The sequence below is a fragment of the Notamacropus eugenii genome, chromosome 3, assembly GCF_028372415.1.
Source record: "Notamacropus eugenii isolate mMacEug1 chromosome 3, mMacEug1.pri_v2, whole genome shotgun sequence".
NCBI lineage: Eukaryota > Metazoa > Chordata > Mammalia > Diprotodontia > Macropodidae > Notamacropus > Notamacropus eugenii.
In genome coordinates, this window is record NC_092874.1 from 184,150,321 (window position 1) to 184,175,659 (window position 25,339).

A 25,339-nucleotide genomic window follows, 5' to 3' on the forward strand; every position below is an offset into this window, starting at 1 on the left:
GCTCCGGGTCTATTTTTTCTTTACGCTCCTTAACTTTCCGCTTAACTTTCTGCTTGCCTGGACTCTCCGTCCCTCCTGTGTTCTCCCCTCCCCTCTCTCCGCTTCCACTCTCATTCCAATCCCGCCCTGGCCTCTCCGGCCCTTCCAGCAGGCTTTTAATTACACCGAATATCAGGAAATCTAAATCCTCCAGCTCCCCAGGGTATTGTTGCTCATAAGCAGTCATTTGCTCTCTGACCGCTCCCCATTTTTCTCTTGATATTCCTGCCTGCTTGAGCCAAGGAGAAACTTTCCAAATCCTTTTACAAAATTCTCGGAGGTCATCTAACTCTATTGTGACCCCCGCCTTCCTGCATTCCCTGTGAAGTTTCTCAGCCCAGACCTCCTGTTCCTCTGGCTTTATTACTGGCAATTGATTCCTCATCCCTGCCCTTTTCCCAGGGGTTTGGGAAGCTTCTCTCCACTTTCTCTCCTTCCGAATCTAGGATTCGGGACTCGCTTCTTTCACAGCCCCTTCCGGGTGTACCCCAAAAGCACCCAGGATTATCTACGCTCCCAATCCCTTTTGGGGCGCCAACTGCCAAGCCTAGAGGCCTGTATTGGGCTACCCGAGTCTTTCCTACCTCACCTCCATGGTCTTCGGCTGGCCACGCCGGATGCACGTATGAGAGAAAGGACGTTCCAGAGTCGAACAGGGGTTGAGCTTTATTTCAGGGTCCGGGTTACAAAGGCAGGGGGTCTTCCTTAGGAGGAAGAGGGGGAGATTTCCTAAGGAGGCTAAGCTTAAGGGATTGGAAGTAGAAGTACAAGCGGGGAGAGAGGGGGAGGGGAGAGAGGAAAGAAAAGAAGCGGAGCCCTACTGTCCTCTTGGCTCCACACGTGCTAAGAGGGTAGTTCTGTATTGTTTAATCTTTTTCTTTCAGTTATCTCAGATTCTAAGGTTGTTAAAGGAGGTGGGTATGGAGAGAGAAGTGGAGCTTCTCTCTTGGAATAATTCCAAGCCAAGGACATACTGAAATGATATAGAAGTGTGGTACTCAATGAATAAAGCACATGAGCATTTTATTATAGTGCCCATTTTGGGTCCAAATGTGACTTTCTTGGTCAGGCAGCATGGGTTTGCCCATCCAGAGTCCTAAAGGAAAATAAGGATGAGGAGGGTAGGTCTGGGAGATTCAAGACCTTCAGACTTACAGGTTTGTTTGTGGGTGCCCATTTGGGCTGTGATAAACTAGCCTTGGATTGCAAGCATTGCCCTTATTTGGTTGGTCCTATTTTTCCTATATGCTTATTCTGTCTTCTTTTAGTCCTTAACTGCATCAGGTGGAGGAGGGAGCATTGGGATGGGCTCTTTGCTAAAAGAGAGAGCACAGCACATTCCTAATTTCATTGCCATTCAGAGAGTCACTGATAGTACAGGAGAGGGAGTGAAGAGAAAAAGGAATCTTTCTCCTTGTCTCATTCATTCTAGGGAGAGCAGGTCCCAGGATCATTTACAGATAATACATGTGTGAATAGAGCATTTCTTCATTAATTTAATGACCTGATTGGTTATTTCAAGGATAAATTTTTTTTATTCTCCAAATTGATCTCTTCCCCTGCCCTCCACCTTCAGTTATAGTCAGAAACTGTCAAACAGAATGTCTACTGCTTGGGTTGTGATCTACCTGGTTCCATTAATCGTATTCTGGGCACTTTCCAGGAAATAGAATCCAGATTGTCAGGTTCTCTAGATTCTAAATTCCAAAGGCTGACTTGCCAGGAAGAACCTTTAACCTCAGTCTGAATGAATGTCTAATACAAATGTAAAATCATTGTCAGGTATGCAATAATAATGACATAATAGTGTTTAGTTACCGAAGAATCTGGACTAGAGGTCTCAACTAGTAATTGATGGTAACTGATGTTATTGCCAATCATATCTAAAGTAGTAAGGTCCACAGTTGTTGAGTTAAATGTGCCTTCTTGTTGTTTAATCATTTTCAGTTGTGTAGCCTGTGGGGGGTTTCTTGGCAAAGATACGGTAGTGATTTGCCATTTTCTTTTCCAGCTCATTTTATAGATTAGGAAACCGAGGCAAACAGGGTTAAGTTACTTGCCCAGAATCACACAGCTAGTAAGTGTCTGGGGCCAGATTTGAAATCAAGTCTTTCTGACTCCAGGCCAGACACTATCCGCTATGCCATGTAACTGTCCGTGGATCTTTTGTTTTTCAGTCTTTTTAGTTGTATCCAACTCTTAGTGGCCCTATTGGGGGTTTCTTGGCAAAAATATTAGAGTGATTTGCCATTTCCTTCTCTGGCTCATTCTGCAGATGAGGAAACTAGGGCAAACAGGGTTAAGTGACTTGCCCAAGATTCTAGAGCTAGTAAGAGTCTGAAGCCAGATTTGAACTCAGGAAAATAACTCTTCTTGACTCCAGGCCCAGAATTCTATTTATTTGCACCACCTGGATGCCCCTGCCCATGTGTCTTATCTGGTAGTAAAAATCATTTATTTGCCTTATCCGAGGCAGACGGATATTCTTGCTATCCTGATCTAGTTGAGAGGAAAATACATGCCACACTTTGAGTGCTAATTAGGCAGTCTCCATTTGGAGCAAAAGCTGGAATAACTTAAGAAACATCATGTCATGGAAAAAGATTGTGAACTTTGCTTAAGAAGCCTTATGGTGAATTTTAGGGATAGTCCCAAAGAGGTTATCCTAAGGCTTTGCAATACTTTTGATCTTTCCTCTGAGGTCCCAGTCAGCCAAACCTAAGGACTGGTACACAGATAAACATTAACCTACTGCATGCCCATTTCCTTTTTTTCCCTTCAGTGGAAAGAGATCTACATTAACAACAGTCATGTTGGCCCTATCCTCCATTTATACGTAAGTGGTAGGTAGGAGTAGATAGATGTAACAGATTTTCTCTGTTGACAATGGTGCTTTTAATAATACTCACTTTGTGATGTTAGTGCAATAATATAGGAAAGAAAAGTATTGAAAGGACAATAATATACTATAGTGGAAGGAGCCTACCACCCTAGGTTTTAGTCTGCCACTCACTAGCGGGATGACTTTATGCAAGCCATTTCTGGGACTCTATTTCCCCATCTGTTAAATTTTAGTTGAACTACAATAACTCCACGGTCACTTCCAGCCTTAGAAATATGTGATTCGGTGATAATATGGCTCTGTCCCCAACAAATCTACTTAATATAACATTAATAAGCATTTATCAAATACTGTGCTTGGGAGTAGGGCTAAAAACACAAAGCCAAGACAATCCCTGCCCTCAAGGATTTTACATTCTCTGGGGAAAGACGCAACCCACTTTTGCCAAAATTGAGATAATCCAAGTTTTTCTGCCTCATCCAAGCTCCCTCGTTACTGTCTCCAAAAAAAATAAAATCATCTGTTACTGGAAGCATTCCAAATGGTACTTTGCCTCTGGAAAACAATATTGTCGGGGCCTGTGTGTAATCTTGGGACACAGTGGCTGCTTCCCAACATAGCCTACTATTTTGTTTATGGAAATTTTCCGTTGTACTTCTCTGATCTGATCCTTGCTTCTTCTTATCTAGATGCAGTTGTCACTGAAGGTGGAGAAAATTTTAGTGTGGGACAACGGCAGCTGTTTTGCCTTGCCAGAGCCTTTGTGCGCAAGAGCAGCATTCTCATCATGGACGAAGCCACGGCTTCTATTGATATGGCTACAGTGAGTGAACAGCCTCAGCTTTTAAAGTTGACTTATTAGTTGTTGATTAAGGGAATGTAATGTATGTGGGGACCTGAGCTCCTTATAAGTCCAGGTGGTTGGCCTAGATTATGGGTCTGTGTGAAAAAAACCCACAAAACTTTATACACATAAGTATATTTATACATGCATATATAGGTATAGGTGTACTTGTATATATACACACATACATATATAACACTGAGTATTTACAAATGCAGATTTGAAACTATTCTGCAACATATAGTACTAGAGAGTTGCCTGAGTCACCAAGAAATTTTAAGTGATAGCCAGCATGTATCAGAGGTAAAATTTGAACTTTGATTTTTCAGAGGATAAGGTCAATTTCCTATCAGCTTCACCATGTTAATACACATACACACACACTTAACTAACATGACCTATTGGGGGTATCCATTGTGTGCCAGAGGCCCTTTGGAATTATACACAGATCAGAGGTGGCTCCCCTTTCAGAAAACTCACAATATAATAGGATTTGACTATATGTGTGTATGTGTGTGTATTGTATGTATATATGTGATTTATTGGCAATCTATGCATATTATATCTTTCTAAAATAATGTTTTATTTCCTTTGACAAGAATAATCAAACTTTAAAAATCTAACTCTGGGCTGTGGGATTCCAAATGAGCATTGGCCTACTAGCCAATTATTTGAATTAGCATGAAAACAACTAAAACTGTTTAATATGGCAACAGTGCGTATTTGGATTCATGATTTTCTGTTTTATGTATTTTTGTAGTGTTTTATAGTCTATAACACACATGCACACAATACTTCTAAAGATCACTAAAGGACGGCCCTTCCTAATTACAATTCATTCAAAAGATAACTGTAGGAAAAAAAAATACTGAATCCATGTCATAGTAATTTTGGCAAATTGTAGTGAAGTATCCAGTAGCTATCTTTTGGTTACCCTCAGTTCCAGATTCTTCTCCTACAAATCTTAGAGACAGCCTTTAGAACTTCATGAAATAATACATTTGTTTGTAATATCCTCTTCATCTCTGAACTTGGAAAGCAAGAAGCAAACACAAAACTTCCAGGTATCCTCAAGCAGGGGAGAAAGTACTATTTCATACTGATTTCCTAATTTCATATCGTTTTTATCTGTTTATTAAATACTCTCCACTAAGGACTAGCCAACACAGCTTAGCTCACTGTTATGTATATTCAGAAAAAACACACACATGCACACAAAACAGTGAATTTCTCTAAAATATTCTACAATGAAACTATTCAGAATGGAACTATATAGACTGGATATGGCCAAACTATTCCCAACTGATGAAGCTTTATGTTAAAGAAAATCCTAAGCTACTTGTTCTGTATCTGCTTAGAGGATAAAGCAAGAGGAAGTTAGATTAAGTGGAAGTAAGAGAGGTTTAGATCAGAAGAACTAGAATGTCTTCCCAGAAAGATTTCTTAATTGCTGAAGCATTCTACTAAGAAAGATGCAGAATCTTGACCCATGGCAACTTTTAGAGTTACGTGGGAAAGTCAGCCAAATCTCAAAGTAAAGAAAATAAGGAATAAAAATAATTCTCATACATAAATGTTGATCATAGCCTGCCACCAAGCCTATCCACAAGTATATAAGGAAAATAGGAGAGAAATGGGAGAAATGAAAGAATAAAGAAGAAAAAAGAACATAAAGGGGAATTTTGGATAAATTATTTTTGTTTAGGAATGGGGAAGATAGAACTAAACCCACTAAAGAAGCAGGTACTATGAATGCGAAGTCTGGATCTTTCCTCATTTCTAGGATGAAGGAGTTCTAGTTAGAATTTTAAGGATTGAGTCAGAGGGTTGAAAATGGTGACTTTAGAGCAGAGATTTTTAATCAGGTGTCTATGAACTTAAATATGTGTGTGTGTGTACATATATATTTGACAATAGTATTTAAATAGAATTGGTTTCTTTTGTAATCCCATGTATTTGAAATGCATTTAAAAACATTCTGAGAAGGGGTTCTTAGGCTTTACCAGATGGCCAAAGGGGTCCATGACACACACAAAAAAGAGCACTTACCCTAAAACCTTTAGCTCATTCCTCCCCTCTGTTGATGGAAGACAGTATCATGTAATGGAAAGAGTGATATATTTGGAATGCTGTCATTAACCTATGTGACTTCAAATAGGTCATTCAGCTTCTTAGGGCCTCATTTTCCCCATCTGTAAAAAGTATTTGGTTGGATAATAATACTTCTAAATTCCCTTGCAACTCTAAATCTAGAGTTCTTTGGACACTATTTTAATATATTGACCATAAAATTTCATAATTCTACTTTCTTCATGGGATAAAGAGACTATACCATATTGAAGATGTTAATGTTGGAAATTCAGGTGCATTTATCTTAATGTACCTTTATTTTTATTGTTTATATATTTATATATAATTTAACCAGATCATGATTGATTTCACCCTTTTCTTAAGTGTTTGGCCTATTTTCTTATTTGTAGACAAGAAGATAGAATTTTCAAGTGATAGACCAGTTAAAATTACTTTTCTCCTGGCAAAATACTAGAAATGCCACCTTATTAAAGGGTTTTTGGGGAGTATTTAGGGAAAGAAGCAGTGGTGATCATTTTATTAAGAACAGATCATAGATTACCTCACTTCCTTTTTTGATGTGGTTACTGAAATGGTAATTGTGTTTTATATAAAATTATAAACCTAGAAATTAGCGAGGCATTTGACAAAATTCTTCAGGATATCCTTGTAGACATAGTGAAGAGTGAAGAGATATAGGCTAAGTGATAAGGTATTTACAAGTATTTGGACCTGACTGAATGACTAGATCGAGAGGATAGCAGTTAATGAATTGATCTCAGTTAAAAGAGGCTTCTAGTTCAGTACTCTAGGAGTAGATCCTTTCAAATTTAATCAGAATGGTTTTAAAATAAAGGATAGGGAAAACTGTCTGTGTAAAATCATCAAGCTAGAAACCATAGAGTAAATACAATGTAAGACACCCAGAATTTCACAGGAGACAAAACAGAAGGAGCCAGAAGTAAAACCCATGGTGCCAGATATCCATAGACAAATACAGACAAGCACTTCAGGCAGCAAGCAAAAGGAGCTACAGGTCCCAACAGATGGAAGCAAATTAAAAGTGCTAACTTATTTTTGGTGGGATGAAACTCTTGAAGATATAGTATAGGTAAAAGGAAAGGAGGTACGTAATATATTGTGTCATATCATGTATGTGTCATATTTAGAATATATTTTATAGAACATGTTTATATATTATATATAAACATAAAACATTTTATATTAAGACTATATAATACTTCTCTGAAGATTCAAAGAATTAGAGCAGGGAAGTAGAATGTAGAGAATTTGGATAAAGAGCAATAGAGAGGAAAAGAAGAAGTGATTTTTCACTTCACTTATACTACATATCATTTGGACAAGGATATTAAAAAACGATCATAAAACAGGTTAATAAATCTAGCGTGCAGGAATATTGTAGGAATAGTGGAGACCTTAGTTATCCAGATATCTTCTGGAGCTCTCATTCTGTCAAAAGCAACTAAGAAGTTCTTGTCTTGCCTTTATGATAATTCCATCTTTCAAAAGGTAGAAGAATCAACAAGAAAATATTTTATTACGAATTTGGTTTTCACCAATAAGAACTAGCTAGTGGGGAGAAAATTATGTTCACCTTAGGGGTTTAGGGGAGAAAGAAGTGACCATTCTTTAGAAAAGTTTATAATTGAAAAGGAGAGGCAAGCCAGTCATAATAAGATATATATCCTAGATTTGGGGAAAGCAAATTTTAAAGATTAGAGAGAGAATCAATGGACTGAAATCCTCTAGGGGAAGTCAGCCCAGGAGGAATGGCAGAATCTCAAAAAGGAGATTCTGAAGGCTGAAAGAGAAACTATTCAAATGAAAAGGAAGAATGGGGGCTGTCTATATGGATATATGCATACAGAAATCACTCATTAACTTAGTTTTCTAAAGATATGTATACCCTTCCCCCTAAAAAAGAGTTTAATAAGAGTCAAAAGCAGAGCATAATGAGCAATTGTTAGCCTTAAAGATTTGAAATGATGAATCTTGGGCCCCATCTTTGTAGAAGGATGAGTGTGGGAGTAGGGGGAGGGGAGGGGAGGGAAGCTATGAGTGTTAGAATATTACATATACTGTCAGATACAATTGATGCCTGTATTGGTTTTCCTAAACAGACTTTATTCCTTTTCTTTTTAAATTTTTAGTTAGAAGGAATGAAGCTGAGGAGGAGAGGAAAGATGGATATGTTTGGAAATAAAGATGATAAAAAAAAAAGATCAATTTAATTTTATATTTTTAAAAACTAAAAAAAAATATGGAAAATGAATCAAGAACAAGGTAACCGAAGGTGGACAGAGTGTGGGACAATCCTATAAAAACTGTGTTGAGTTACAAAGTCTAGAATGATAAAAGTCCAGAGGTTAGTGAAGGACCACAAAAATGGGTGTTTTTAAAACTATATTGAGGGGATATTAAGGATAACAAAAAGTAGTTTTTCCTCTTAGCTTTATTGGCATGAGAAGGGAGAATATGAGTAACTTCTGACACTTTTGTTTTACAGGAAAATATCTTGCAAAAAGTGGTAATGACTGCCTTTGCAGATCGCACAGTTGTAACAATTGCTGTAAGTATGAGAAACATTGTTAATCTGATCCCCTTCAGTCCTTTGGTTCTACATCTGGCCATCTTCCTTCACCGTTGAATGATTAAAATACACTTATTAGTTATTCCTCCTTACAGTTAGTGCATATGTGCCCCTCTCCCCAAAAGAGAGAAAATCATCTATAGCCTAAAAAACTTTTTGTCAATGTTTCCAAACTACGTTTGCGTACTTCAGGCAGAAATTAAACTCTAAGTATGAACTTAATGCTATAGAACCCAGAGGAATTCATTTAATGTTTATGCATTTAATCCCACTGTTTTGCAGTTTAAGGCTAATTCTTCCCTAGCACAGATGTTTGTTCATATGGAATAATTCGGTCCTTCAACAGATGTCTCGGTTGCTTTCCCAGGAGCATAATCTGATGATCTGAGCAGCAGTTTAGGAATGAGGATTCCTAAATTTGACTGCCAATTCTGCTACTGGCTTTCTGCACCTCATTTAAGTGCTTTCATTGATACATCTGGGAAAGATAGTCACTGTCCTACCTTGCACTATAGTTAATTTTGGAAAGTCATATGCCCATGTCATGAAAATGACTGGCTAGTCATTTTTATGTTGCACCTTTATCTAAAAACTTTTGTATAATTTATCCTACATCCAACTCAGTATAAACTTTTGTTATTTTTCATTCCGACTCTTTTCTCTTTGCTGTCTGTTGGGAAAAGTCTTGCTTGTATTCAGCTTTACCACTCAACAATAGCCATCTTTCAATAAGCCAACTGTACATTTTCCCTTCTGCTGACTCTTCTTGTTCTTTCTGTTCTTTTCTTTCTAGCATCGGGTGTCTTCTATTATGGATGCAGGCCTTGTTTTAGTCTTTTCTGAGGGTATTTTAGTGGAATGTGATTCTGTTCCAAATTTGCTTGCTCACAAGAATGGCCTCTTTTCCACTTTGGTGATGACCAACAAATAGACCATCAAAATCTACTCAGCATATAAAGCATCTCATTCTCTGGTAGTTACTTCACCAGCCTCTGTACCATAATATAAATGTACCATAATGGCTGTATGCAAAAGTGTGGGAGTGCAGTGGGGAAGTTGGCTTGCCACTGGCCTATATTGCCCAAAAGAAAAAAAGTTGCCCTAAATGGGATAAATTTATATTATTTAAATTATGCATAATGTACATAAACATATGTGTATTGTCATAAATGGAGTAAAATAATGATTTCAGATATGCATGTCAAGTGTGAATCTATTGCCACCAGATTCATTTTTCATCTAAAGCAGAGGTTCCCAAATTGGGCAAAATCACCTCCTGGGGGCACTGGAATGATCCAGGGGGGCAGTAGTAGCCTCAGATGCAATTAGCAGGGTGTTGAATAAAAATAAAGAAGTGGTAGAAGCATAAAGAAAAAAGAGATTGTTTGGGAAACTTTTCATACATTTTTCATGTTGTGTCACAGAATTAAAGTCGTAGTTATTACATTGTTTCCAAATAAGCACACAAAATGCAAGTTATTAGCGATCAGTAGTCAAGTCTGCCAATGGGTCTTAACAAGCAGGTGTTGGCAGGTGAGCACGTAGCACATTGTTGGGAAGTCCAGCATGCACTGGCAGGAATGTGTGCATGTAATGACTTGTTTACAATATGATACTATTTGATCACATGATGCAATATTGCATCATCAAAATTTCACTGCAAGCAAAAGCCACAAATTTAAAATAAATTATTAAATTGAAGATATATTCTTTCTTAAAATACCATATTTTTTTAAATGACACATTAAAAAAAAAAAAAAAGGTTGATCCAGGAGGGCACTGAGTACATTTTTTTTAAAAAAAGTGGGCAGAATGCCAAATAAGTTTGGGAACCTCTGATCTAAAGGGCCAGTTTTAGTGTTTCTCAGTGTGTTATGTGTTTTCATGAGTACCATATTATGCATATTTGTTTCTTGCATGATTTAATGAAGTTGGTTCTGTGGTTTAAAGTCTAAAAAAGATGACATGCATGAAGTTGCTCTGCTAGCCCAGTTTGGCTCTGTGTGATTAGGGTTGAGGATGGGAGAGTGCATGTGGGAAAGATAGACAAGGAAGAGGACAACTCCTTTTAAGAGTACATCTTACACAAATTAGGAGGGAAGTGCTCCCTGTTAAGGTTGATAAAGACAAAATAGTGAAGTAGAGTTTTTCTTTTGTATCCTGCCCCCCTGCACTTTCTGTACTCTTTCAATGTCCCCTTCTATCTTATTTATCCTAGATACCTAATTTTCTCATGGGCCGAAAATGAGATATTTTATTTGCAAACTTTAAAATGTTATGTAAATGTAGCTATTGTTGTAGTTGGTATTGAATGATGATGCCACTGTGTTTCCTTGTTCCATGGAGGATCATTCAATAAATTCACTGAGCCTGTCTGGCACCCCTTAAATCAAGCCATATAAGCAACCATCTACTCTGCGTCTTGCAAGGCTGGCTGTGATTTCCATTATGCATAGAACTTGGTATTGCTGCATAATCTGGAATAGCACATTGTTAGATTAACTGGACATGAGAGGAACATTATATCTTTTGCCCGCTTTCTGCTCCTCTCCATGTTGTCAATACTTCCTCATTACTCTATCCATGTATCTCTTTAACCACCTTCCTTTCTGCAAAACACTTGGAGGGTAAGGTACCATTTACTTAACAGAAATCTTTTTTTTTTCCAACTGTGGTCTTGCTGCAAGAAAGAATCACAGTTGGAGCCAAAGGTCAGACCATCTCCCCTCTGAAGGGCTAGAAAAAGCCCTTGTATGGTATGAAATAGGGAGGAATTTGAATTTGCCAATCTTTTTTATTTTTGTGATAATGATATCTATTTTTTTTCCCCTTGACTGAGAACCTTTATGTTGATTTCATGGAATAACCTAGGAAATTATGTGAAAGTCTTAAGAAGGACTTATTTCTAACCAGTAACTCTTAAGTACTAAAGCATTAAATGTAAATCACTTATTCAAATGGATTATTTTCCATTGGTGATTAGATTAATTCCCTGGGAAGGAGTGACGAATTTTATCAACATTATTACCACTGACAGCATTTTGTTAAAAAAATCATAATAATTTAGATAATCAGATGAAACTAAGCCACATTTGCTTCTTTGGCCAAAGTTTCTAGCTTTTTATTCTTTATTTTTTCTATAAACACAATTTTAGTGTAGCAAGCCAATGTTTATGATAGTCTATTTAGGGATTTGCAGGCCTACTTGTTTCTCTCAGTGAATGGTTGAGCTATTTTTTTAATATTAATTGCTAGGAAAATGGAAGAATTAGAGTTTAGTTTAGTTTTCGATTCAAGTGTACAAAAGTTTACAGTAAATCTTACACAGCCCATTAAGTCTATTTTTGAAACAGACATGAGGGGCTGACCTTATTCAAAGAAAAGCCCTTGTAAAAGGGCACTTCCTTCCCTCTCCTCCCCAAGAGTGCCACTTTTAAATATACTATGATTGTGTAATACAGCTAATACAGTTTATTATAGTACTATCGATGCATAGATTAAAAAATTAACGAGCAACTTCTAATTCCTGTCACATCCCATATGAGTATAATCTGTTCTCCTGGTGACAACTATGGTATCTTGCTTGGACACTGGAAACGCTCCCAACAAAATTCTTAGTGCTGAGGGGTCCCAACAAAATTTTAAAGGTTGAGGTAGTAAGGGCACTGGAAGAAGACATTAAGAAATACTGGTGGACTGATTGTACTTCAAGGTATAAAATGCAGTTGCATATGTAATAAGGCCCCTCCAGGGTTTGGTTAATTGTGAGATGGGGAGGGTTACTTCATAGCTCTACCAACATTCACCGCTAACAGGTATCACCACTATACCACACCACTCTTTGTGAGGGAGTCAAAAGACTGGGAAAGGTGAGGTTTTCCATTGATACTCTTGTCTAACAATCATAATTGCTTCAGACAAGGCCCTCCAACTGCATGCAGGTAGGACCCTCAGAAATCTCTTCCTGGCATTCAATAGCTTGCCAATAGCTGTGACATGGTCCACAGGGATAGACTCGGTCTAGGTAAGGAAGGTAGGTGAGATACAAAATTGTACAGTAGAGTAACACTGACAGGACTGTAGCCAGAGTGTGATTAGGCTGCCAATGTATGTAGAGAATATGCTTTCTCCTCACAGCAGGCCTTCATAGTATTTTGCTACCTCTGTCCAAAGTGGTGCTGCTCCTGAGTATCCTGTCTTTTTTCTGGTGTCTACCTACCCCCCACAGATGTAGTTGTCTTCACTTATTCTGCCTCTTTCCTAGAAGGGAAGTTGTAGAGAGGCACCATTTTTGTCATGGGGGGTAGAGCTGTACTCTGGGGAACAGACTGTTCCCTGTCCCCAGACAATTTTACCATACTAACTGTCCACCCTGGACAGCAGAATTCCTGCTTAGACTTCTGAACATTGATCTGTCACAGCTTCTCTTAGTATTTATTAAATGTTCATTCATTCAATAAACTTACTAAACAAGTTCACTACATTTTCTAGCACATTGTTATAAAATCAAGCCACAGCAAGCTGTAGAGATTGCATGTCATAATCTAAGTCAAATTCTGGCTTCTTTATATCTCTATCCCATAGTAACCAGGATTTAGAAACCTGCAAGTAAATATTAACTCATTGTATGAAAACGTTAATGTACCTTCTGCAATTCTTCACTTGTACCCTAAGAATAATGAATATTTCTTTTATAATCTGCCTAAAATATTTCATTATGCTCATGAAGGATTATAATGGTAATATATTGGGTTTATCTTTTCCCCACAGCATCGGGTTCACACTATCCTGACAGCAGATCTGGTCATCGTGATGAGGCGAGGGAATATTTTAGAATACGACACCCCCGAAAGCCTCTTGGCTCAGGAAGATGGCGTATTTGCTTCTTTTGTTCGAGCAGACATGTGAAAGGGTGCCTAAATTTGATGTATATCGTTAAGTCAAAATGTAACAACTATTGTCTGTTTAATGGAGTATCTTTTCTAGTCTTTGGAAAATGTGTCGTTTCAGCTTTTTTTAATTTGTAGTTTAAGAAGAATTCTTCCCATATGAATGATATTTTAAAAATAATTTTAAAAATATCACTTTGCCAAAGAACATGCACATGGTCCCAGCACTAGCTCCCCTAATGTTTTTGTTTCTGCCAGGAATTAATTATTTCTTCTTGTTTCACTGTCAATATAGTAATGATCAGAAGGCCTTAACTCTGAGAATGGCAGATTATATTAGAATGGTTAGGCTACTTGTGAGGGTAGGGTTACAAAGTCATGCTTTGATCTAATCTCAAGTTTTGTAGTTATTTGCAATGGATGCTCAGCAACATAACCATTTCATTTGTTTTAATATATTTTCATAAACACTGATCACAAAGCAGTTATCCGTTGTTGATGTCTTCAGAAGATTAAGGGAGAAACAAAGAATTCAGTCGCTATATGTTGTACTTTTACTACAATCCTTAACCTATATGAATAGTCCTAGTCTTAAGTCTCTATCTCTTATTTTGTCCTGTTAGAAATAAGTCATCATACTTCTAGTAAATATTAAATCACACTCTAATTTAGCAGTTCTTGCTCAAACTACTGAAGAATTTGAAAAACAATACTCAATCTTTCATCCCTCTACAGTTAGCAAGAAGAAAGTTTAATAGATCGAGAATAGTTTCTTCTCCAAGACTGTAAGCTTCTTGAGGTTAAGCATCTTAATCATCCTTATATCCTCCCCCATAGCACCAAGAATAGTTCTTCACACTTAGTAAATGTTTAATAAATGTGTGTTGGAAAAGTGAATTTTACCTTATAGAACTAGAAGTCACAGGTTCAAATGTTAACTAGGGTAAAAAGAAATCCTTATTCATTCCAGTGATTGACCAGTTACATACTCTACATGTTATATACCTTCTCACCTGTGAGCCCAGAGTGTTACCGTAGATTTGAAGTATTTTGTGGGTACCCACTTAAAGACATAGTTCATGACTCTGCATTGATGAGTTTATTTTTCCAGGTAGGCAGATGCCACATTAGCTCAAAGCAAAAGATATTTAATCAAAGTGAGAAAGGAAAAAGTTCTCTTAAGTACACAGAGGGCATGTTCTTCTACAGGTGTGTCACACCTGCAAAGAACAGGTATTGGGGGTGGCACACATGCCTACATGGCTAGGAATCTTGCATGGAGAGCACACTAATAAGGATCCAGACGTCAGGGACACATGCAAAGCTGGGACAACTGACACTTCCAACACTACCAAGAGTACAGATGTCATCTGGTGATGTTATTACTCGACTTTTTGCTAGGTATCCTGTCTCTGGGCTGATGTCACATCATCACTTTCAAGTTGTCTCTTCTGGGTGTGTTCTGTGGCCTCTTGTTCACCAAGCTGTTATCTTTTACCATCTTCCGGGTTTCAGAAATCTGGCCTCTTCAGGGCTGGCTGCTGTTCTCTACTGTCCATGTCTGAAATGCAATAGTTAGAAAGCCTCTCCCTGACTCTAAGCTATATTTCTATTCATGCACAGTCTGTGGCAAATTAGAGCCAAAACAGACAGATGAGGCAGCAGCCAACAGAAGCTCACAGAATACTTCCAGCTGATGCGGTCTGTTATTTTTATTATTTACTTCTCAGGTTGATTCAAAGTATCAAACACCTGTCTGATTTAGGAATAATAAATTACTTGTAACTCCTGTTACTGCCCTAACTATGAGCCTGTGTCCCTAAAATCTGTTTCAGGGATTGTGCTGGAAAAAAACTGTAACTGTATGGAGCTTGTGTCGTGAGATGAGCTTCATTCTCACTTTGGCATGCAAATGAAATTAAGGTAGGAACAAAAGCTAAGTGAAGAGGCTAAAGCCTTCACTCTCCATCCCTAGTCCACATCCCTGCCCTTACTGTGTTTATCTGCCAGGAACAAAATCTCGTTGGTCCTCTTTTACTTACTTTTCCTCAGAAAAGAAGCTCTAAATATGTAGACCACATCATCGTCTTCCATTTGGAGCTCAGAACATTGAAACTTTCTAGAGTGTCAGTATATTCAAAATTCAAAAATACTTGTAAAACATATTTGCATAATTATTTGTGTTTAAGTCTAAGCGAAATTTGTTTGTTCTAGATAGAATATCTAATGATGCTGACAGAACTTTGTCTTTGGCTCATCTTGTCCAAACCGCATTTTAATGAGTATGTAAAAGGTGTATAAAATGATTTTTTTAAACACTTTAGTTACCTGCATAATGTTTTTCTATTGTTGAAACCTAAAAGCATAAAATGAAATATAATAAACCCCAATTTAAATAGGCCTTTTGTCAGTCAAAATTCTCTCATATAATTCTGTACACATCTAATATAGAGGTAATTTTTTCTCATATTGGTGATTCTTAAGCACGTCTGACATTTCATGACACCATTTGGGGTTTTCTTGGGGTTGGCAAAGGTAATGGGGTGGTTGGCCATTTTCTTCTCCAGCTCATTTTACAGATGAGAAACTGAGGCAGAAAGGGTTGAGTGACTTTGCCTTTTTCACATCCCTACAGGGTGAATAGAATCAAATTAACCACCTATAATCCACTTCTGTAAATATTTTCCAAAAATCTACTGGCCCCATAAAAGTTTCACTGAGCTACTGCTTACCAGAGCTGATTTGGTTCCCTGCTTGACTACCTGGCAATGTCCCTTCCTCCCAGAATGTACTTTCTAGGAAAGGACAGAATGGAATACATTTGTTCAACAAATATTTATTGTATGTACTGTGTGAAGAACACTGTTAGGGGTGTTAAGGAGACACAATGGTTATATAAAGCACGATCCCTATGATAATGGAATTTTCAGTTCAGGAACCTGTATTACTGTAATAGTACACTGTAATTCACTCTGAAAATATAAGATGCCATACCACAAAGGACTAATACAACCATCACAAAATCAGTTTGAAATTAAATTAACTTTAGCATCATATTTACTGGTCTACCACTAGAACGATTGTCAGAACCAGTCATAATTATGAATCATTGAAATTGAATGGATACCCACATATTTACAAAGGTACCATGAATGGATAAATTGATTTTTATTTTATTGGATTAGTAATTTATTTTGTTATATTATCTCTTAAATATACAAGTGAGTTTTTAAAGGAAAGAATAAAGAATAAAGCTTTTTGTAAATATAAATACATCTATATACATATATATTTAAATGAAAAAAATCATCCACAACTATAATTTTCTTTGATGTTTGTAAAACACAAAAAACACAAGTTCATGTATTTATGTTAACTGTTACAAAAAGAAATTCTCAAAAAGAGAAGTATTCTCAAAAAAACTCTAGATTTCCTTTTACAAGTCAATTATTTCTCCAGTTCAAAAACCATTTGCCAATCAACTACTAAAATGATGAAGGGGTTAGAATTCCAGTTTGGGTATCATTTGAATCTCTGAGTCCATCTAATATGAAAGTAGCATGGCATAATGGGAAAATAACGGGTTATGTGAGGAAACTAGATTCTACCACTAGCTGTGTGACTATGGGTAACCCATTTGAGTTCTCAGATGCAATTTCTTCACCTGTGATGTAATAAAGTTGTTTTCCAAAGATGTGTCCACATCCCTCTTCTTTTACATGTTAAAATATTGTTATTTTATTCATAGGAATGACTATGCTTTTATTTAGAATGTTGTTAGCTTACAAAAGATTATGAATTACTGGTGATACACTATTAATTGAGCTGTTGAGAGGGTACATGACTTTGCGTGGATTCTTTTTTTTTATTTTTTACAGTTTTCAGAGCTACTCACTTCATTAATTTTTTTCAGCATAGATTTTGGGATCTACTAAGTACAATGGTGACATCAATGTATTTCATTACTTTTCAAATCAAATAGTGTTTTCTCTGTTTTTCAGGATTTTTAAATTTGATTTTCTGGTTCTACCCTAATAAATCTTCTATCAGCTATTTTGTAACACATTCTTAAGTTAATATTTTTAATACTGTGATGTATAGTAATATATCAATTGCTGTAATAGCCCTTGATTAAGGTGAATTATAGGTATTTACTCTTAGCAAGATCATTATGCCTGTGGCGTGATCTGTGTTCATCTTTCATTTTCAAAGAAGACCATGACATCAGAGAAATGATGACATGACTTGCACTTGACTTTGTTTTGAGTGAAGGAGGGCTGTGCAAGGTCACCAACCTTACTTTCTCCTTCTGAGTCACCTTGGTCCAGTGACCAGATATTCATCAATGCATCAAGATGATTGGAGATGGCCCAGGATGCAATGGGAGACCTTGGCCTTTGTAGGCTGAACTTTTCAGGTACGAGATAGCAGTCAAGGGAACACATCTTTCTATCATAGTCTGTGGTTTTGTCAGTAGACATTGTTGATAACTATTGTCAGAACTGGAAAAACTCTATATAGCAGGAACCTCAGTCCTGGCTCTTAGGAATCAATTGAATGACAGTGACCCTGAAGTCTTACAGTATTCCTTGCTGTTATGCTGGTTGTTGGGTGGTCATTACTCAGGCTATGAGCTCAGGCTGAATACTGGAACAAAATGGTGTTGGGATTGGAAGCTCAATTCCGTGTGGACAGTCTCGGGCGGGTAAAGGTGGGAGCTTCTAAATCTTAGAGCTCTCACGAGACCCCCCCAGGAAACGGCAGGGAATCGAGGTGAACCGAGCTATCTCGAGTAATTCCACCTCTTCCCGTGAGAAACGTGATGGGAGAGAGATCGCCCCGCCCTCGAGATTGTCCCGGATCTGGGCACACCTAGTTACCTAACAGCACGGTATTCAGATGCAAACTATGCAGCTGAAGGTTGAGTAGGATTGAGGAAGCCTGAAAGCTCTCTTAGCACGTGAGGAGCCAAGAGGACAGTAGGCTCCGCTTTTCCTTTTCTTCTTCTCTCCCCTCCCCCTCTCTCCCCGCTTGTACTTCTACTTCCAATCCCTTAAGATCTTAGCCTCCTTAGGAAATCTCCCCCTCTTCCTCCTAAGGAAGACCCCTCCTGCACTTGTAACCGAGACCCTGAAATAAAGCTCAACCCTTGTTCGACTCTGGAACGTCCTTTCTCTCATATGAGCATCCGGTTTTGGCCAACCGAAGACCTCGGAGGTGAGGTAAGAAGACTCGGGTAGCCCACACAGGCCTCTAGGCCTGGCAAAATGGGACACTTGGAGATCATTTAACAGCTAACAAAAGGAGACTTACTAAGCCAAAGTAGGAAGATTATTTAGTGAGGAAAGGCAATGAGGATACTTTGAGTTGATTCAACCTAATGAAGCTTCCTTGCTTTAGTTACCTATTATTTTCCACTAATTAAGCATCAGAAAGAGTGTGAAGATCCTTCTCGCTAACTTGTACTTGGGCAACAAGGAAGTGATGCCAACAGCCTAACCTTTAGAATCCTGAGCCAAACAATCTTCAAGAATAATCTTGATGCCCTTTAAGGAAAAACTAGCCTAACTCGCATGGGAAATGTGGTTAGGATATTGCTCCCCCCAACACTAGTTGAATTACTTTCACTTTTATCCCCATCCTTCTGTCTTAATTCTAAGACAGATTTTAGACAAATCTAGGCCAAAAGGCCATTCTCTTATCAAATCCAGATCTCTTCAAGTACTTGCTAAACCAGAAAGACTAAGATATGGGCAGATTAAAAAGTAGGTATCCTTGGTTAGATTTACCCTTTAAGAGCAATGCCATTGCCATATTTTTCCCAGACCCTACCACATCTGAACTTTTCCAGGCCTAACCACATTCTATCTAGTATATAATTACCTGTTGTACTCATTTTCTGTATTCCCATATTCCTTCCTCAATATCTATATTTTTGACCCATCTTTACCAATTTTCAGATCAGATTTACTCTCAAACCCTGGCCTATCTGATCAAGCAAAATATTGCATAGACCTCTGGACCTAATAATCCTCAGTCACCTCAACAGCATCAGTCCTCCAGTCTAGCTCCTAAATATTAACTTGCTAACAAGTAGGATAGTTTCAGAAAAATCTGGGAAAACTTACCATCAATTCATGTAAAGTGAAGTGAGCAGAACCAGGAAAACATTGTGCATAGTAATAGCAAGATGGTAAGAGTGATTAACTGGGAAAGACTTAGCTACTCTGATCAAGTCAATTATCCTAGACAATTCCAAGGGACCCATGATGATATCTATCCACCTCCAGAGAGAGAACTGATGAACTCTAAATGCAGGTTAAAGCACACCTTTTTACTTTATAGTTTTATTTGGTTTGAATTTTCTTTTGCAACATGGCTACCATGGAAATGTTTTGTATGATCTCAGATGTATAACATATAAAATTGCTTGTCTTCTCAAGGAGTGGGGAGGCACAGGAGGGAGGAAGAGAATTTGGAATTCAGTATTAAAAATAATTTAAAATTTTTTTACATGTAATTGGGAAATATTTAATGAAACAAAGATTCAGAATTTCTACAATATTAATTTACAGCATTTATCTTCCAGATCCAGCCTGGTCTTCAGACATCTATATTAACTCTAGCTATTATGGTGATTAACTTGTCCAAAATACGTTTGCTTTCAATACATGATAATGTGATCAGGAATGACAGTACAATAATCCTTACTGCCTGAAAGTCACATTTTATGCTTTCAGCCAGAGTTAGTAGTCTTTAATATCACAGAAGTCATTGCCGGTTTAGTTATAAATGGCAACAACTTCTTCACACCTTTTCCTAACCTAAGGATATAGAGACTGTGAACCTGTTTTTGTTTCTACAACTGAATTCGCTGATGGGTCATTTGTAAATTTGTTACATCTTTGCAACTTTAGGTAACCAAAAGTGGTAACCAGTTATTCTGAACAATTATATAGGTTTAATTCATACTTCAGAGATAAGCAACCATGTTATATTATCGTAGTATCAGAGATCTGCAGATGGATGAGGCCTCAAAGCCTAACTAGCCTAACTCCCTTTTTGTACCTGAGGAAACTGAAGGTTAAGTGACTAATCCAAAGTTAAATAGGTAGTAAGCATTAGAGGTGAGATTTGAACCCAGGTCCTTTGATTCAACATAGTACTCTTTCTACTGTACCATGCTTCTGTGGCTTTCCATAACTACAGAGTACTCAGTCTCCAAGACTGACTGAACCTAATATAAGGCACACATCAGACCTGACCAGGAGCCATGTACCCTATATGCATAGCATATCTTCTGAGTGTACATCATCCCTCATCATCTTTGGATAAGATATTTGCCACCAGGTTGGATTTGACTTCACCTTCATGATCATATCTCTGTGCTTGGTACCCTCTGGTATACTCCTCAAAGGAAAAAGTTCCATTTGTGTATTGTCTACCCCCCTTAGATTGTAAGCTACTTGTAAGGTATCTAGGGCACTATTCCCACTTACTTTCCACTAAGGGATCCACCTGCTCTGGGCCCAGCTGCTTGGTCTGGATGGGTACATGTCTAATCTTTAGAAAAAAGAAATTAGGATTTCTTTTCTCATGCTTTTTTTTCTTCTTATACTCCTATTAAATTACATAAGTAATTTTCATGTCTGTTTCTCCTCATAGGAGCTGAGTGAGAAAGGAGATATTAAAAAGTGCTCAATGTACAATGTAAGCCAAGTGTAGGGCAGATATTAATTTCTTCCCTACACACAAAAGGAATACTAAAAGACCCACAGTGCACGTTGGCAAAAAAAATCACCACCATGCTACTACTGCTGCTGCTGCTACTACTGCTTCTACTGCTATTACTACTACTACTACTACTACTACTACTACTACTACTACTACTACTACTACTACTACTACAATTAGCTATCACCTATATGGTACTTTAACGTTTACAAAGAACTCTGATTTCATTTTATCCTTACAATACCCCTGGAGAGATAGGTTCCATTTTACAGATAAGAAAACTGAGGTATACGGATATTAAGTGACTTGCCCAGCATCACATGTAGTAAGGATATGAGACTGGATTGGAACTCAGGTCTTCCTGACTCTAGATACAGTGCTTTGCCCACTGTCTCATTGTGCTGCTGGAGACTGATGTTTCACATTTCACCTCAGCTTTGCACTATCTCCCTCAGTGACCATATCTTCTAGTCATTCAGGCCAGGGATTGAATCCCTTTCACTGTTTGGTGTTTGGTCTTGACCCTGGTCTCACTTTAGCCAGAGGAGGACCTTATAAGATTTCAGGTGTCTGGAGAATGACAGACTATCCATATTCTAGATCCAGATGCTAATCCCTAGATTAGCTGATTGTAGTGCTTGCTGTAGGAACTAAGAATACATTAAAAGTAAATTCGTTGCTCCATGAGGAGCCCAGCAAAGAAAATATGGCATGCCAAAAGGAACTCCATGACTGGGATAAAAGAACTTTCAGCAGCCACAAGCTGTTAATAACCTCTTTGCTACATGTGCTCTCTAAGCTTGATCCCACTTTCCCCTGAACTTTATGTACTTGTGGGAGACTGTCACTGACTTTGGGGAAGATTTTTTAATCAAATCATTTTATTAACTACTGTTACAAATACTTTTTAAAAAGCTGCTTAAATTGGCTGACTAAGTTATTTTTAATGGGTAATATTCGGGGAGAAGCAAACATCTTAAGCCGAAGGCATTAGAGAAAAACTTCCTTAATACCTGGGAAGTACCCCAGAATCCTGAAGGAAAGATATATCAAAGCTCTGGGGACTTGAGAATGATTTATGAGAGTGGAAATTGGGATAAGGATCTACAGAGATTGTATAGGTTATACAAGAGGATAAAAAAAAGACACAAACAAGACAACCCCTTAAAGAGTTTACATTATAATAGGAAGAGGCAATACATAAAAATAAGCTAGAGTTAAACGAGAGCAAGTGTATGGTGGAATGGTTTGAAAATGACTAGGAAGGGTAGCCTGGTTCTGAGAAAGAGAAGATTAAAAACTTATCTACCGCAACTGTTGTACCAAGATCTAGTGTCTAAGTTCTGGTTAAAGAAGGAAAAAGAAGACAAAGTACAGATGCCATAGTTTGAAAAAGACAGGGAAGCAGCATGGGAGCCTAGTTCTGAGCAAAATAAAGTGAAAGAAAGCTTAGAGAAAGAGAGAATAAAAGACCTCCAGCGGATGTTCCAATAATTGATTTCTCCTAAACCTACTATAGGATACCTCTGTTCCAGGATCAAGATCTGTTTCCCTAACTCATTTCTTATTTCTGTGCACATGGCTTGTAGAATACATCAAAGAGAAAATGATTTCTTCTGTTTCCATTGATCTTCACCCAAAAGCTCTCCACCATGCTTTTTGGTTCCTAAATCTCCTTTCACAAATATATTTATTCAATACTACTAATTCCCCACTCCCATCCCCCTTTGCCTATTGTATTCATTAAGAAAAAGGTAAAGCCACCTAGAACCATGTACCTTTCACTGATCTCATCCCCAAAGTCTCAGTTATAACTTATACTCGGAATTCTAGTTCATCTTGTGTGTTGCCTCTACTCTCTATGTTTATGCTTAGGCATTTGAAGCCTATTTTACTATTATCCCCCTTCTTGAATTTTTGCATTCTGTGTATTTTTACATATCTCAACTATTATTCTTTTCGCGTGCTAGCTACTTTGTGTTATTTAGATCAGTGAATACATGGACAAAGCTTTCACCTTCATTCTTCCTTTTCAATTTAAAATATTTTTGCTTAGATTTGCAACATCCCAAGGAAGTACATTCTTAATAGCTCTCATTTGGTACAGTACATCCATAGCCAGAAAATTTTCATTCTTGTATTTTAAACTGAGGTCTAAACATTTAAATACCATTCTCAGAGATTTCATTTTCTTAGTTATCTGTTTCTTAAATCTCATTTTCACTTTTGTATCCTTTGCCTTTAATGGGTAGCAGTGGTAAACACACACACGAGAACCAATGATTCAGATTACCAGTCATCTGTTAATTATTAAATCCAATGATCTTTTCTCTTTTCTTTTTTTTTCTGAATTCAGAAACTGAAATTTATTATGAAAATATATTGAAAACAAAGACGGTGATAAAACTACCAGTGGCAGGTAAATGGTCTCCATTCATAGTGCTTAAACAAATAGATGGAGAACCAGTGCATCTAGTACTGTACAGAGAAAACAGTAATTCTAGAAATGGGCATTCATCAGATTAGTACGCTGTGAAATACCAAAGACTGTCCCTTAGGTCAAGAATTTTTTTAAGTTAATTTTACTTATTTTCACTGTTCTACAATCACTATCATATAACTTAGATTTTCTGCCCCTCTCCCCCCCTTTACTCCTCTTTTCCCCCTCCCTCCTTGAGATGGCATACAATTTTATATAGGTTCTACACACATACATTCCTATTAAATACATTTTCACTATAGTCAAGCTGTATAGAAGAATTAAAATGAATGGGAGAAATCATATAACAAACCAAAATGTACTACATACAAAAAAATGATCTGCTATATTCTGCAATTGAATTCCATAGTTCTTTCTCTGGATGTGGAAAGCATTTTGCCTTAAAAGACCATTAGGAATGTTTTTAAGTCCTTACATTGCAATGAAGTTCCAAGTCTCTCAGAAAACATTCTTGCACACTGTAGTCGTTGCTATGCACAAAGTTCTCCTGGTTCTGCTCCTTTCACTCAGCATCAGATCATATAAGTCTTTCCAGGCCTCTCTGAGGTCTTCCTATTCTTCATTTCTTATAGCACAATAGTATTCCATTACATTCGTATACCATAATTTATTCAGCCATTCCCCAATTGATGGACATCCCCTTGATTTCCAGTTTTTGGCCATCACAAAGAAGGCTGCCATAAATATTTTTGTACATGTGAGACCATTTCCCATTTTTATGATCTCTTGGGGATACAATCCCAGAAGCAATATTGCTGGGTCAAAGGGTATGGATAATTTTGTAGTCCTTTGGGCATAGTTCCAAATTGCTCTCCAGAATGATTGGATCAGCTCGCAGCTCCACCAGCAATGAATTAGTGTTCCAACTCTCTTACGTCCTCTCTAACATTTATCATCTTCCTGTTCTGTCATGTTAGCCAATCTGATAGGTGTGATGTGGTAACTCAGAGTTGTTTTGATTTGCATCTCTCTAATCAATAGTGTTTTAGAGCATTTTTTCATATGACTAAAGGACCTTTTCTCTTTTCTAATCTTTCTTGAACTCCCTAATGTCTTTTTTTTTAAATTCTGTAGATTGCCCTCTCCCTTTGAATACTTTCTTTCCTGCCCCCTCGCCCCCCCCCCCAGGTCTTTCTTTAAATTTATTTATTTATTTTTAGTTTTCAACATTCATTTCCACAAGATTTTGAGTTCCAAATTTTCTCTCCATCTCTCCCCTCCCTCACCCTAAGACATTGTGCATTCTGATTATTCCTTCCTTCAATCTGTCTTCCCTTCTACCACATCTCTCCCTTCCCTTATCTCCATCTTCTCTCTTTTCCTATAGGGCAAGATAGATTTCTATACCCCATTACCTGTATTTCTTATTTCTCAGTTGCATGCAAAAACAATTCACAACTTTTGTTTCTAAAACTTTGAATTCCAACTTCTCTCCCTTCCTCCCTCCCCACCCACCCCCACTGAGAAGGCAAGCAATTCAACATAGACTACATATGTGTAGTTATGCAAAAGGCTTCCATAATAGTCATGTAGTGAAGAATAACTATATTTCCCTCCGTCCTATCTTACCCCCCATTTATTCTACTCTCTCTTTTGACTTTGTCCCTCCCCACAAGTGTTTACTTCTAATTAGTTCCTCCTTCCATCTGCCCTCTTTTCTATCATTCCCCCCATAGCCTATTTTTCCCCTTCTTCCCTACTTTCCTGTAGTGTAAGATAGATTTTCATACCAAGTTGAGTGAGCACATTATTCCTTCCTTAAGCCAAATGTGATGAGACTAAGCTTCACTTATTCTCTCTCACCTCCCCC

At 37.6% G+C, this 25,339-nt stretch overlaps 1 protein-coding gene across 6 annotated transcripts in view; it reads left to right on the top strand.

Annotated features, from left to right (window-relative positions):
* ABCC9 (ATP binding cassette subfamily C member 9) overlaps positions 1 to 16,989 on the top strand; it is a 195,277-nt gene extending 178,288 nt beyond the window's left edge. For 5 of the 6 annotated variants that reach the window (XM_072653528.1, XM_072653532.1, XM_072653530.1 and 2 more), the window contains 3 exons: positions 3,571 to 3,704; positions 8,323 to 8,385; positions 13,177 to 16,989. In XM_072653528.1, coding sequence (XP_072509629.1) covers positions 3,571 to 3,704; positions 8,323 to 8,385; positions 13,177 to 13,314 — 335 coding nt within the window. In that variant the 3' untranslated portion in view covers positions 13,315 to 16,989. Of the gene's footprint in view, positions 1 to 3,570; positions 3,705 to 8,322; positions 8,386 to 9,199; positions 9,372 to 13,176 lie in introns of those variants that run through there. The other variant, XM_072653533.1, reaches the window with a different exon arrangement.
* Positions 16,990 to 25,339: the final 8,350 nt, after the last annotated feature.